The 14,294-nt window shown below is 47.6% G+C and overlaps 1 protein-coding gene across 1 annotated transcript in view; it reads left to right on the forward strand.

Annotated features, from left to right (window-relative positions):
• Nucleotides 1-1,142: 1,142 nt before the first annotated feature.
• The window catches only part of CCM2 (CCM2 scaffold protein), a 48,487-nt gene continuing 35,335 nt past the window's right edge, over nt 1,143-14,294 (forward strand). The window contains exon 1 of the mRNA XM_077936636.1: nt 1,143-1,350. Within this exon, the coding sequence (XP_077792762.1) occupies nt 1,321-1,350 (30 nt within the window). The 5' untranslated portion in view covers nt 1,143-1,320. The remainder of the gene's footprint in view (nt 1,351-14,294) is intronic.

Below are 14,294 nucleotides of genomic sequence, written 5' to 3' on the forward strand. Positions count from 1 at the left end.
ATAAAGAAGGCTGATCTCCGAAGAATGGATGCTTTTGAATTCTGGTGCTGGAGGAGACTCTTGAGAGTCCCATGGACTGCAAGAAGATGAAACCTCTCCATTCTTAAGGAAATCAGCCCTGAGTGCTCACTGGGAGGAGAGATCCTGAAACTGAGGCTCCTATACTTTGGCCACTTCATGAGAAGACTCCCTGGAAAAGACCCTGATGTTGGGAAAGATGGAGGGCACATGGAGAAGGGGATGACTGAGGACGAGATGGTTGGACAGTGTTCTCGAAGCTACCAGCATGAGTTTGACCATAAAGAAGGCTGATCGCCGAAGAATGGATGCTTTTGAATTATGGTGCTGGAGGAGACTCTTGAGAGTCCCATGGACTGCAAGAAGATCAAACCTATCCATTCTTAAAGAAATCAGCCCTGAGTGTTCCCTGGAAGGACAGATCCTGAAGCTGAGGCTCCAAGACTTTGGCCACCTCATGAGAAGAGAAGACTCCCTGGAGAAGACACTGATGCTGGGAAAGATGGAGGGCACAAGGAGAAGGGGACGACGGAGGACGAGATGGTTGGACAGTGTTCTCCAAGCTACTAGCATGAGTTTGACCAAACTGCGGGAGGCAGTGGAAGACAGGAGTGCTTGGTGTGCTCTGGTCCAGGGGGTCACAAAGAGTCGGACACGACTAAACAACAACAACAACAACAACATAATATAATATAATATAATATAATATAATATAATATAATATAATATAAAATATAATATAATATAATATAATATAATATAATATAATATAATATAATATAATATAATATAATATAATATAATATAATATAATATAATATAATATAATATAATATAATATAATATAATATAATATAATATAATATAGTCTTTAAGGCGCCACAAGACGCTTTGCTTCTTTTTTCAGCCACTCCTGCGTTCTTCCCCCCTCCTTGACCACCCCATCAGAACCGGAACTGAGCGCAGACCGGAACTCATACATTTCCACCCTACCTCTTTGGGCAACCGAGTCCCTCTCTCTCCCGCCTCTCCCTCTCCGCTCCTCCTCCTTCCCGGAGGACTGACGTCAGTCCTCCCGCGCCGGGCCGTTGGGCGCCTCTCGACGAGGCCTGAATGAAGGCGAGCTCTGGCGCGGGGCACGCCGGGAACGCCGACGCCCAAGATGGCGGCAGGATTGAAAAGTTGTTGCCGCGGCGGCGGCTCTTTGGGCTCGGCTTGAGGCGCCTGCTCTTCCGGGATGGCGGCGCAGTGAAGGGAGCGCGCGGCCCGGGCGGGGAGATGCCTCCGGGCCCCGCCTGAGACATGGAGGAGGAAGGCAAGAGGGGCAAAAAGGTGAGGCGGGGAGGGCGGGGGCGCCCGGGGGGGAGAGGGGGCGGGGCTTGGGGGGAGGGCGGGGCCTGTGGGGGAGGGGGAGGTGCACTGGGGGGGCGGGGGGGAGTTGGGGGGCTGATTCCCCCCCATGAGAATCGGAGTTGGGAATAGTCACACAACCTATAAAAATTGGGGGTGGGGGGCTTTAATTAAATAAAGAAGGTCAAATTGAACTCCTGCTGCCCCCCTTTTTTACCAGAATACCCCCCATGAGAATTGGAGTTGGGGGTGTTCAAACAACCCATAAAAATTGCAGATGTTTTAATTATATAAAACAAGATCAGATTGAAGTCCTGTTATCCCCACTTTTTGTTTATAAAACCAGATCACCCCAAATAAGAATTGGATTTGGGGGTGCTTGGAGATGCTTTAATTAAATAAAACAAGATCAAATTGAAGTCCTGCTGCCCCCTTTTTTTACCAGAATACCCCCCATAGGAATTGGAGTGGGGGGTGTTGACAGAACCCATAAAAATTGTGGGGTGCAGATGTTTTCATTAAATAGAACAAGATCAAATTGAAGTCCTGTTATCCCCACTTTTTAAAACCAGATCACCCCAAATAAGAATTGGAGTGGTGGGTGTTTACACAACCCATAGGGATTGGGTGTGTGTGGAGATGCTTTAATTAAATTAAATAAAACAAGATCAAATTGAAGTCCTGCTGCCCCCCCCCCCCCGTTTTTACCAGAATAAGAATTGGAGTTGGGGGTATTCACACAACCCATAAGAATTGCGGGGTGCAGATATTTCCATTAAATAGAACAAGATCAATTTGAAGTCCTGTTATCCCCACTTTTTAAAACCAGATCACCCCAAATTAGAATTGGAGTTGGGGGTGCTTGGAGATGCTTCGATTAAATAAAACAAGAATTGGAGTTGGGGGTGTTCACACAACACATAGGGATTGGGTGTGTGTGTGAAGATGCTTTAATTAAATAAAACAAGATCAAATTGAAGTCCTGCTGCCCCCCCCATTTTTACCAGAATACCCCGCATAAGAATTGGAGTTGGGGGTCTTCACACAACCCATAAGAATTGCGGGGTGCAGAAGTTTCCATTAAATAATACAAGATTAAATTGAAGTCCTGTTATCCCCACTTTTTGTTTCTAAAACCAGATCACCCCAAATAAGAATTGGAGTTGGGGGTGTTCACACAACCCATAGGAATTGGGGGGGGGTGGAGATGCTTTAATTAAATAAAACAAGATCAAATTGAAGTCCAGCTGCCCCCCTTTTTTACCAGAATACCCCCTCCATGAGAATTGGAGTGGGGGGTTTTCACACAACCCATAAGGATTGCAGGTTGTGGATGTTTTCATTAAATAAAACAAGTTCAAATTGAAGTAATGCTGCACCCCATTTTTACCAGAATACCCCCCATGAGAATTGGAGTTGGGGGTCTTCACACAACCCATAAGAATTGCGGGGTGCGGATGTTTTCATTAAATAAAACAAGATCAAACTGAAGTCCTGCTGTCCCCACATTTTCTTTTTAAAGCCAGATCACCCCAAATAAGAATTGGAGCTGGGGGCGTTCACACAACCCATAGGAATTGGGGGTTCAGATGCTTTAATTAAATAGAAGAAGATCAAATTGAAGTCCTGCTGCCCCCACCTTTTTGTTGTTGTTAAACCAGATCACCCCAAATAAGAATTGGAGTTGGGGGTGTTGTTGCACAACTTGAAAGAACTTGCCAGGTGTGGGGGGGGGGGAAGAGATTTTAATTTTTTTAATGAAATAAAACATGATCAATTTGCAGTCCTGCTTTTGTTTTTTCTCTCTCCTCAATTTTATCAGAGGTAGATCCTCAGGATTTTCCTCTCCCTCTCCTCACACCTCGCATTTCACATATGCCAATAATAAAGAAGGTCTTGATTGGTATCTTTAAAACGTTTGCATCATATCAAGTTTAATGTTTTTCTACTCCCTGTTTCCCCTCCCAATTTCTAAATAGTTCTACATTTGCAGGACTCCTTTCCACCCCACCCACTTCAAATATTTCATAGCTGGCAATAATTGGATGGGGGAGGATATTATGTTCGAAATATTTAGGTGATATGAATCGTGATATCCTCCCGCTCCTTGTCCTCTCTCCCCAGTTGCCAGAGAGTTTTACATTTGCAGTCTTCCTTTCCATCCCACCCTCTCTCAGTATTTCATAGGTGGCAAGTACTGGGGTGCAGGGAGTATTGTCAAAATCAAAACGCACCTTGTGAAATCTTTGCTTTGGGGAGGTCTTGTGATTCTGCTGTCACCAGGTAATATTTGGCAGTGGACGGGGAAAAGATCTGTGCCAGACCAGCCTCATCCGTTGTTGAATACAGTATTTTTCGCTCCATAGGGCGCACCAGACCATAGGGCGCACCTAGGATTTTTTTTGGGGGGGGGGATAAAGAAAAAAAATTCTGGATGGATCCCGCTTGCTGTCTTGGCTTCGTTTTTAGCCAGAGGGCTGGGGCGGGGGAAGCCCGAGCTTCGCCCGACCCCAGCCCCCAGAACAGGCTGCTATCCGCAAGCCTTCGGAGCCCGGCAGGCACTGCACTCCCCAGGCTGCAGGCTGTTATCCGCAAGCCTTCGGAGCGCTCCGAAGGCTTGCGGATAGCTGCCTGATGCCTGGAGAGTGAGAGGGGTCGGTGCGCACTGACCCCTCTCGCTCTCCAGGCTTTAGCGAAAGCCTGCTTTCGCGCCACAGGACGCACACACATTTCCCCTTCTTTTTTGGAGGGGGGAAAAAGTGTTTCCTATAGAGCGAAAAATACGGTATTTTGCTTTTGCTTGCTGTGTGGCGAATTCCTTTGCCCCTCAGCATCCTGCTCTATACTAATGTATTCAATGAATTAAGGAGAGAACTCCTAATTTCTGGATCAGACTGAAGGTCTGCCTAGCAAGGTCAGCAAACTTTTTCAGCAGGGGGCCGGTCCACTGTCCCTCTGACCTTGTGGGGGGCCGGACTATATTTGGGGGGGGGGGATGGACAAATTCCTATGCCCCACAAATAACCCAGAGATGCATTTGAAATAAAAGCACACATTCTACGCATGTAAAAACACGCTGATTCCTGGACCATCCACGGGCTGGATTGAGAAGGCAATTGGGCCGGATCCGGCCCCCGGGCCTTAGTTTGCCTACCCATGACCTAGTCCCACAAGGCTGAATCAGTTCGCTGTAGGAAGCTCATAATCAGGACATAAGGGCTGTAGCTCTCTTTTTGTTGTTCCCCGGTGACTGTTCTCTAGAGACCTGTCGCCTCTGAATATATATTTAGGACACTGCCATTGTGACTGGTACTGTTCTCCGTGAATTTATCTAACCCCATTTAAAAGCTGTTCAGCCCAATGGCCTTCACCACTCCTTGTGGAAACAAATTCCATAGCCGAAGGTATGTGATTGTGAAGAAGTCTTTAGTCTTTCCGGTGTCTCCCAACGCTCAGTTTCTAGAATTATATTCCTCACAGATGCGTCGATCTAACCCTCAGATCTCTTTCGTTGCCCTTCATTCTTTTCAACTCGGCAATATATTTTTATTTTGAAGGCTGGTGCCCTGAACTGTACACAGTGTTTCTGGTGCAATTGCATCATAGAGTTATATAAAAAGCCAAAGATTTTGACACTTTGGTTTTCAGTCCCTTTCCTAATGATCCCTGGCTCAAAGTTGACCCTTTTTCACAGCTAGATGACGTTTTCATGGTGCTGTCCCCAGAAATCAGCCACTGCCAGCTTGGACCCCACCAGAAGTGAGGATTTATGTATCTGTTTGTCCTAATGTGCATCAGTCTGCACCTGCTTGCAGAGAACCACATTTGCTATTTTCTTGCTTAGTCACTCGTTTTCAGAAAGATTCTTTTAGAGCTCTCCATCACATTATTTTGTTTTTTTCGATTCCAGATAATCCTGTGCCTTCAGCAAACTTGGCCACCTCACCCCTGAACCCTAGCTCACTTAAGAACAAGTTGTGTTAGTCAAGCAACTTTTCATTTTCTTAAAGAAGCCTCCTCTGGAAAACTTAATAGGAAGCGTAGTCTCGGAATAGAATTACCGTATTTTTTGCTCTGTAAGACTCACTTTTTCCCTCCTTAAAAGGGGAAATGTGTGTGCGTCTTATGGAATGGATGCAGGCTGCACAGCTATCCCAGAAGCCAGAACAGCAAGAGGGATCACTGCTTTTGAGATTCAGAATATTTTTTTTTCTTGTTTTCCTCCCCCCAAAACTAGTTGCGTCTTATGGTCCGGTGCTTCTTATAGAGCGAAAAATACGGTGCTGGTTGTGTTTGAGTCGTGTGCTGTGCCTCTGTCTCTCTATCTGCCTTGGAGTAAATTCTATCTGGTACTCGGATCAGGCTGACTTCTGGGGATTCAGCAACATTTTTGCTCTGGCCTGGCAAATATAGGTGCATGAGATACGTCTGTGTGTCCGATTTATGTGCACTATGGTTGAGAGACGCTCCTGCTTTCCTATACAGAGGTCCTCAGCATATTTCTGAATTTAGTGGCTCTCGCTCTGGGTGTGCATTAGGATTAATTTTTACTTTTTTTTACTTTTTGACTTGTGAAGACCGGGGGGGGGGGGGGGGCGAGGGAAGAGAGCACACTCTCCAAGCTCCTCTGTCCAGCTGGTGGGCCTTTCCCAAACCCATGACCCATTTTATCCAGCCCCACAACCTGTCTTGCACCATCCTCGTGTGCGTTTGCCCAGCTGGAATGTGTCCTTGACAAAGCCTTTTGCTTGCTTATATGGAGAGGGATGGGACGCGGGTGGCGCTGTGCGTTAAACCACAGAACCTGGGACTTGCCAATCAGAAGGTTGGCGGTTCGAATCCCCGCGACGGGGTGAGCTCCCGTTGCTTGGTCCCTGCTCCTGCCAACCTACCAGTTCGAAAGCACGAAGTGCAAGTAGATAAATAGGTACCGCTCCGGTGGGAAGGTAAAGGGCGTTTCCGTGCGCTGCTCTGGTTCTCCAGAAGCGGCTTAGTCATGCAGGCCACATACCCGGAAGCTGTACGCCGGCTCCCTCGGCCAATAAAGCGAGATGAGCACTGCAATCCCAGAATCGGCCACGACTGGACGTAATGGTCATGGGTCCCTTTACCTTTACCTATGGAGAGGGATGTGCACATGGGGCTAGACAGAGGTCAGCAAAGTTTTTCAGCAGGGGGCCGGTCCACTGTCCCTCAAACCTTCTGGGGGGCTGGACTATATTTTTTGGGGTTGGAAATGAACGAATTCCTATGCCCCACAAATAACCCAGAGATGCATTTTAAATAAAAGGACACCACCGAGAAGGCCCCCTGCCTGCCTGTAACTTGGCTTCTCACAGGGAGGGAACCGCCAGAAGGCCCCCGGCGCTGGACCTCAGTGTCCGGGCAGAACGATGTGGGTGGAGACGCTCCTTCAGGTCTACTGGGCCGAGGCCGTTTAGGGCTTTAAAGGTCAGCACCCACACTTTGAATTGTGCTCGGAAACGTACTGGGAGCCAATGTAGGTCTTTCAAGACCGGTGTTATGTGGTCTCGGTGGCCTTTCTGACAAATGAGTACAGTGGTATCTCAGGTTAAATACTTAATTCATTCCAGAGGTCTGTTCTTAACCTGAAACTGTTCTTAACCTGAAGCACCACTTTAGCTAATGGGGCCTCCTGCTGCCACTGCGCCACGGATCCCGATTTCTGTTCTCATCCTGAAGCAAAGTTCTTAACCCTAGGTACTATTTCTGGGTTAGCGGAGTCTGTAACCTGAAGCGTCTGTAACCTGAAGCGTATGTAACCCGAGGTGCCACTGTATATCCGCGAGGCAGTGGTGGTTTAGGATCACAGTTTTCCTTCTCCTACCTTCCCAGGTGAACCCCATAGTGAGGCTATTTGGACATCAGAGGTGTTGAACTACCTAGCTTTTTAAAAGGCCTCCGGGGGCGGATTTCAGGCAGTTAGCAGTTTTAGTTTCAAACAAAGCAAACCATACCCACCCTGCTCCAAAAAATAAAAATCCCGCAAAAGGCATTTTATTTTTTTGTCTGCTTGATTACATGGGGATGAAGGAGGCAGCTCTGACAGCTCACCTCGGGCACTTGGAAGAGGTGGGTGGAGATCTACAGTACATGCAAAAGCAAGCTGAAATAGCGAGGGAGCCAGAATGAAGCGAAGCAAATGAGAACCCTGGGCCAGCAGAATGCAGAAAATTCAGCCTGGCTTTTGGGAGGGCTTGAAATGAGCGCAGCCCCTCTAGTCGCAGCAGTTGTTGGTTTATTCAATTGAGTGTGCTAAATCTGTAGCCCTGAGCGAGAGACTTTCCTGCCCACTCCCCCTCCATGAGAGAACCCCCATAATCCTTAAAAATCTGGAGGAATACCATCCTGCGTCTTCTAATTTCGGTAGCCCAGCTGAGCCCCTATCTCAGGGGTAAGCAAACGTTTTCAGCAAGGGGCCGGTCCACCGTCCCTCAGACTTCATGGGGGGCTGGACTATATTTTTTGGGGGGAAAATGAACGAATTTCTGTGCCCCACAAATAACCCAGAGATGCATTTTAAATAGAAACACACATTCTATAGCATTTAGCTCTAATGCTATAAAGGAATATGAAAAAATGGATTATTAACAGGTAAAAATTTAAGGTTATAATACTTTATGATTAAAGACTAGGATAAATAAAGAGGGAAAGGATTTGCTGAACTAACAAATTGAATTGGAATACAAAAAAGGGAGGTGTGAGGAGGTCCGGGAAACAAGCAAATGAAAGATAAGTAATGGAAAGATTGAGTTGTTTTTAACTATTTTTATTTCGTATTTTTCTTTTTTCTTTTTGTAATAATTTGAAAATCTTAATAAATATCTTTTATTAAAAAAAAACCACACACATTCTACTCATGTAAAAACACCAGGCTGGCCCCACAAATAACCCAGAGATGCATTTTAAATAAAAGGACACATTCTACTCATGTAAAAACATGCTGATTCCCAGACCGTCCATGGGCTGGATTTAGAAGGTGATTGGGTCGGATCCGGGCCCCGGGCCTTAGCTGGGAGAGGGCTATTGAGGCTCTGCTCTGCCTCTATGGCTGGAAGCAGCAATGCTTCTGGATCCCAGTTGCTGGAAACCTCAGGAGGGGAGAATGATGCTCTTGTGCTCAGGTCTTCTTTGTCAGTTTGTTCCACAGGCATCTGGCTGGCCACTGTGGAACAGGACGCTGGCCTGGATGGGCCATGATCTCCTGGTGTGATGTGCGCAATTGAATGGCAAACGTCATGGCTGGTTTGGTGGGTTTTGACAGGGGGAGCTGGGGTGGGGGAACGGATTCCTGGCAGAGTACATGTAAAGGTTTGAACAATTTGGAAGAAACCACATAGGGGCATCAGCTGGAATCTTACAAACGAGTGTTTTGATGGCCCAAGCTCTTTATTTCTATAGGATTGAAACCCACAAGTTGACGATATTATTGTTATTAAAAATTTCTATACCGCCCTTCATTTGAGGACTACAGGACTGTTTACAATAGAAAAACCTCAAAATATATAACACAAAGGTAAAGGGACCCCTGACCATTAGGTCCAGTTGTGGCCGACTCTGGGGTTGCAGCGCTCATCTCGCTTTATTGGCCGAGGGAGCCGGAGTACAGCTTCCGGGTCATGTGGCCAGCATGACTAAGCCCCTTCTGGCGAACCAGAGCAGCGCACGGAAATGCCGTTTACCTTCCTGCCGGAGTGGTACCTATTTATCTACTTGCACTTTGGCATGCTTTTGAACTGCACTTTGACGTGCTTTTTGAAATCACCCCGCCGCAGGGATTTGAACCGCTGACCTTCTGATCGGCAAGCCCTAGGCTCTGTGGTTTAACCCACAGCGCCTCCCGCATCTCCAATATATAACATAGGAACAAACAAAAACAATTACCCAGCACCGCCATGCACAGTTTAAAAGGCCGCAGATTGTTCAGTTAGCCAAAGACCTGATAGACAAGATAGAAAGGAGATAAACCTCTCTTGGATGTCAAAGTATGAGACTGGCTCAGCAATTTGTGTCGTCAGCCTGATGTAAGGCTCTTCTCTTGGCATGTGATTGCTGGACTGGAAAACCCCTTGATTCCTGGCCCTGGGTATTCAAGTGATGTTCCAGTGTGGCCGCAAGACTGGTGCTTTCAGATCTCCTAAAGTCACTCCTTCCAGGGCTGGGTCAAGTTGATGGAAGCTTTTGGCTTTCCGCCCTTCCTCTGTGCTTCCTGTTCAAGTGCGCTGTGGTTAGATAGGGACTTTATGGAGGGAATTGGCACATTTTCCTCCAGAAGGTGGTTGCAATTTTCCCGTCGTCCTGAAAAAAAAATTTATTGGGGAGGCTGGCCGGCTGTGACTCTGTGTGTATTTCTGGGGTTCGTGTTTGTGAGTACACAGCCAAACTGATTCGCAAAGAAACTGGCATGGGAGCGGTTTATCTGACCCAGGATTTTCTCAGAAAGAATGCTGTATAATGTTAAATGGAAATTGTTTAGAGGGAAGTTATTACACATGAATGAAACGCCATGAAAGGATGGCAGTGGCCTTCGTTTCAGCCTGACTTGCTGACAAATGTTCTTTGGGCCCCTTCCCAAGAGTCGTGTTCTAATTAATATTTGAAGCTAATTTTAGTTCAGTTTTAATTCTGGAAGAGAAATTGGGCCCTGAATCTTTTTTTTAGTGGGTGGAAGAGAACAACTTGCTTATATAACATCTCGTGCGGAGATGGCTGTAGAACTAATTACTGACTCTGAATGTTTAAAGTCCTTTATCACCCCCCCCCCCCAGTAGTGATGTATGGAAGTGAGAGCTGGACCATAAAGAAGGCTGATCGCCGAAAAATGAATGCTTTTGAATTATGGTGCTGGAGGAGACTCTTGAGAGTCCCATGGACTGCAAGAAGATCAAACCTCTCCATTCTGAAGGAAATCAGCCCTGAGTGCTTACTAGAAGGACAGATCCTGAAGCTGAGGCTCCAAGACTTTGGCCACTTCATGAGAAGAGAAGACTCCCTGGAAAAGACCCTGATGTTGGGAAAGATGGAGGGCACAAGAAGAAGGGGACGACAGAGGACGAGATGGTTGGACAGTGTTCTCGAAGCTACCAGCATGAGTTTGACCAAACTGCGGGAGGCAGTGGAAGACAGGAGTGCCTGGCGTGCTCTGGTCCAGGGGGTCACGAAGAGTCGGACACGACTAAACGACTAAACAACAACAACATCACCCCCCACCCCAATGCTAGGCTGCTGTATTTCACAAGCACAATAAATAGAATAGTGCTTAGAGTGTGACGGGCCACTGCCTCTCAGCTTAACCTACCTCACAGGGTTGTTGGAGGTATTAAATAAAGAAGGGGAGAACCACATACTCCACCTTGATCTGCTTGGTGAAAGAGACAGGAATGGTGACCTTGTCTCATTTCCTCCAGCGGAATATCTGCCCTTGCCTTGAGATCCTGTGCATCTGGGTCAAAGGATGATTCTTCATCCCCCTTTATCCACCTTGATAAAACACTGTGAGTCCCAGTCGTGGTTAGAGCATCAGCCAGATTGAGGGAGAGCCAGGTTCTGCCACAGAATTCCTGATGACCTTGGGCCTGTCTCCGTCTCTTGGCCTAGCCTACCTCTCAGGCTTTTTGTAAGGATTGGAAAAGGGAGCAGGAGAGAACTCTGGTAGGCTGCCTTGAGCTCTGTGTCAGAAAGGTGCAATAATGACAACAACAACAACAACAGGTAAAGGTAAAGGGACCCCTGACCATTAGGTCCAGTCGTGGACGACTCTGGGGTTGCAGTGCTTATCTCGCTTTACTGGCCAAGGGAGCCGGCGTACAGCTTCCGGGTCATGTGGCCAGCAGGACTAAGCCACTTCTGGCAAACCAGAGCAGCGCACGGAAACACCGTTTACCTTCCCGCCGGAGTGGTACCTATTTATCTACTTGCACTTTGACGTGCTTACGAACTGCTGGGTTGGCAGGAGCAGGGACCGAGCAACGGGAGCTCACCCCGTCGCGGGGATTCGAACCGCCAGCCTTCTGATCGGCAAGTCCTAGGCTCTGTGGTTTAACCCACAGCGCCACCCGCGTCCATAATAATAATAATAATAAATTTATTATTTATATGCCGCCCCATCTGGCTAGGCTTCCCCAGCTGCTCTGGGCGGCTCCCATCAGAATATTAAAAACAGAATAAAACATCAAACATTAAAAGCTTCCCTAAACAGGGCTGCCTTCAGATGTCTTCTAAAAGTCAGATAGTTGTTTATTTTGTTGACATCTGATAGGAGGGCGTTCCACAAGGCAGGTGCCACCACTGAGAAGGCCCTCTGCCTGGTTCCCTGTAACCTCACTTTTCGCAGGGAGAGAACCGTTAGGAGGCCCTCGGCGCTGGACCTTAGTGTCCGGGTAGAACAATGGGGGTGGAGACGCTCCTTCAGGTCTACTGGACCGAGGCCATTTAGGGCTTTAAAGGTCTGCACCAACACTTTGAATTGTGCTCGGAAACGTAAATAAATAGAACTGAACTGCTAATGACACGGATCCCAAAACGCTTCAAGTCTCGCCTTCTCAAGAGAAGTATACATGAAATCACCGCTCTCTGCTCCTTGTTTAAAAAAGCAACGTTCTCTTGGATCGTGCTAACAGGGCGAGATTGAGAACCGAAACTTGTGTTTCTGTGTGTATACACTCACTCGCTTCATTCCAGGATCCTCATTGCAGGAAGCGCCAGCCTCTGAGCTCATCCCCCTTTAACTGCACATGAAAGCTTGGCATCCCGTCCGCTCCCCACCCTCCCGCCTGGGACATAACTGTGGGAAACGAGCTATTTTTAGTGGAGCCTTTCCCACCACAGAAATCTGCAACCACCACCATTTCAGAAGGTGGCAGCAGAGCCGCCCCAGACACTTCGCTTAGTGACGGTGCAGACAAAGCAATTCTAAACAGGCTGGCAGCTTTTCTCGTGGGACGACAGTCATTCGGGTCCTAGGCGCAGTTCAGTTCCAGGATCTTTTAAGTCGCACTTTGGACATGTTTTTAATGTTCTGTGCTCGGCTGAGTTTTGTGGCCTCGCAGGCGCTTTATTCCAGTTCTTTGTTTTCTCTAAGTCCTGTAGCACCAAACCTTGTCCTTCGGAATTACCGTATTGGCCCGAATATAAGCCGCACCCAAATATAAGCAGCACCTTTAAAATTCAAAGGGGTCGGGGAGGAAAAAAGACAATACCAAACACAAGCCTCTCTCTTAAAATTCCACAGGTACTCGCACCCTTTCCGTTTTACGGTATGTCTGTTTCAGCAGCGATATCGCAAAAGCCCATTTTTGTAAGGTTGCGAATTTAAGATGCACTTTAACTTTTCATGGTCGGAATTTGGGGTGGGGGGTTGAGGCTTATATTCAGGCCGATACGGTACTTTGCTATAAGTGATGCAGCTGGCTTGTAGAGGTCTCATGGAAAGCAGAGACAAGCAAATTGGTATGTTTTGAGTGTGGAACAATAGGGAGATTCCATTATTCCAGCGGTTCTCAGCCTGTGGGTCCCCAGATGTTGTTGGACTACAACTCCCATCATCCTTGAGCTCTGGCCTTGCTAGCTAGGGGTGATGGGAGTTGTAGTTCAACAACACCTGGGGACCCACAGGTTGAAAAAGGCTTCTTTATTAGGACAGTTGGACACCAACTGTCAGAACAAGGTAATAAGGTAATAACCTCCATTGTTCAGCCCGGACACAGGTCCAGCGCCGAGGGCCTTCTGGTGGTTCCCTCACTGCGAGAAGCCAAGTTACAGGGAACCAGGCAGAGGGCCTTCTCGGTGGTGGCACCCGCCCTGTGGAACGCCCTCCCACCAGATGTCAAAGAGAAAAACAACTCCCAGACTTTGAGAAGACATCTGAAGGCAGCCCTGTGTAGGGAAGCTTTTAATGTTTGACATATTAAGGTATTTTAATATTTTTTTGGAAGCCGCCCAGAGTGGCTGGGGAAGCCCGGCCAGATGGGTGGGGTATAAATAAATTATTATTGTTGTTGTTATTATTATTATTATTATTATTATTATTACTCCTTTCAGATGTTTGCTGCCTTAACACAAATTGTATTGTTAACCTCTCGGCCAACCGTCGTCAGCCTGGTGCCATCTAGCTGTTCTGTATTAAAATTCCCATCAGCCCACAGATCGCCCAGAGCAGCTGGGCATCACCCGGTTGGCGAAGGCTCCAGGCAACACGGTTTGTTTCCCGAAGAACCTCCACTGTTCTGGCTTTGACTCGGAGGCAGTTCTGGCGGAAAATTGGGCAGCTGGGCCATGTTCCTGGAATTCTGGAACTTTTTTTCTTTCTCCAGTCCAAAAAGTGATGCTCCCTTCCGGATGAGTCTTGCCTGGGCAACAGCTGGATTTGATGAAACAGCAAAGGGCAGCGCATGGCTTTAAATGGCCATTTGCAGTATCCAGTTGCAGCTGCCTCGATTTTATTTTTGCTCCAAAATGCGCAGAAATAGGCGGATAAAAATATACCCGTAACCAGCCGCTTAATCCAGAACGGCTGCAATGGGGCGTGACTGTTGTTGGCCGACACAGCTTCCCCTGCTTCACAATCACACAAACACAATTGTTGCGTGGTGCAGCACCCGTAAGGTGTGACGGGCCTTGCTGTGCTGATCTTCTTCATCCTCAAAACAGGCGGCCTGTTGCTTTCCTTTTTAACGTTAAGACGGTTTGTGGAGTGGCACGACCAGAGCATCTTAAGGTCCATAAATAGCAACACCCTAGAGGTCCCGGGCCCTAAGGAAATCAGATTAGCCTCAACCAGAGCCAGGGCCTTTTCAACACTGGCTCCGGCCTGGTGGAACACTCTGTCTCATGAGTCCAGGGCCCTGCGGGATCTGATTTCTTTCTGCAGGGCCTGTAAGACAGAGTTGTTCCGCCTGGCCTTTGGC

Source organism: Podarcis muralis, chromosome 12, assembly GCF_964188315.1.
Source record: "Podarcis muralis chromosome 12, rPodMur119.hap1.1, whole genome shotgun sequence".
Taxonomy (NCBI): Eukaryota; Metazoa; Chordata; class Lepidosauria; order Squamata; family Lacertidae; genus Podarcis; species Podarcis muralis.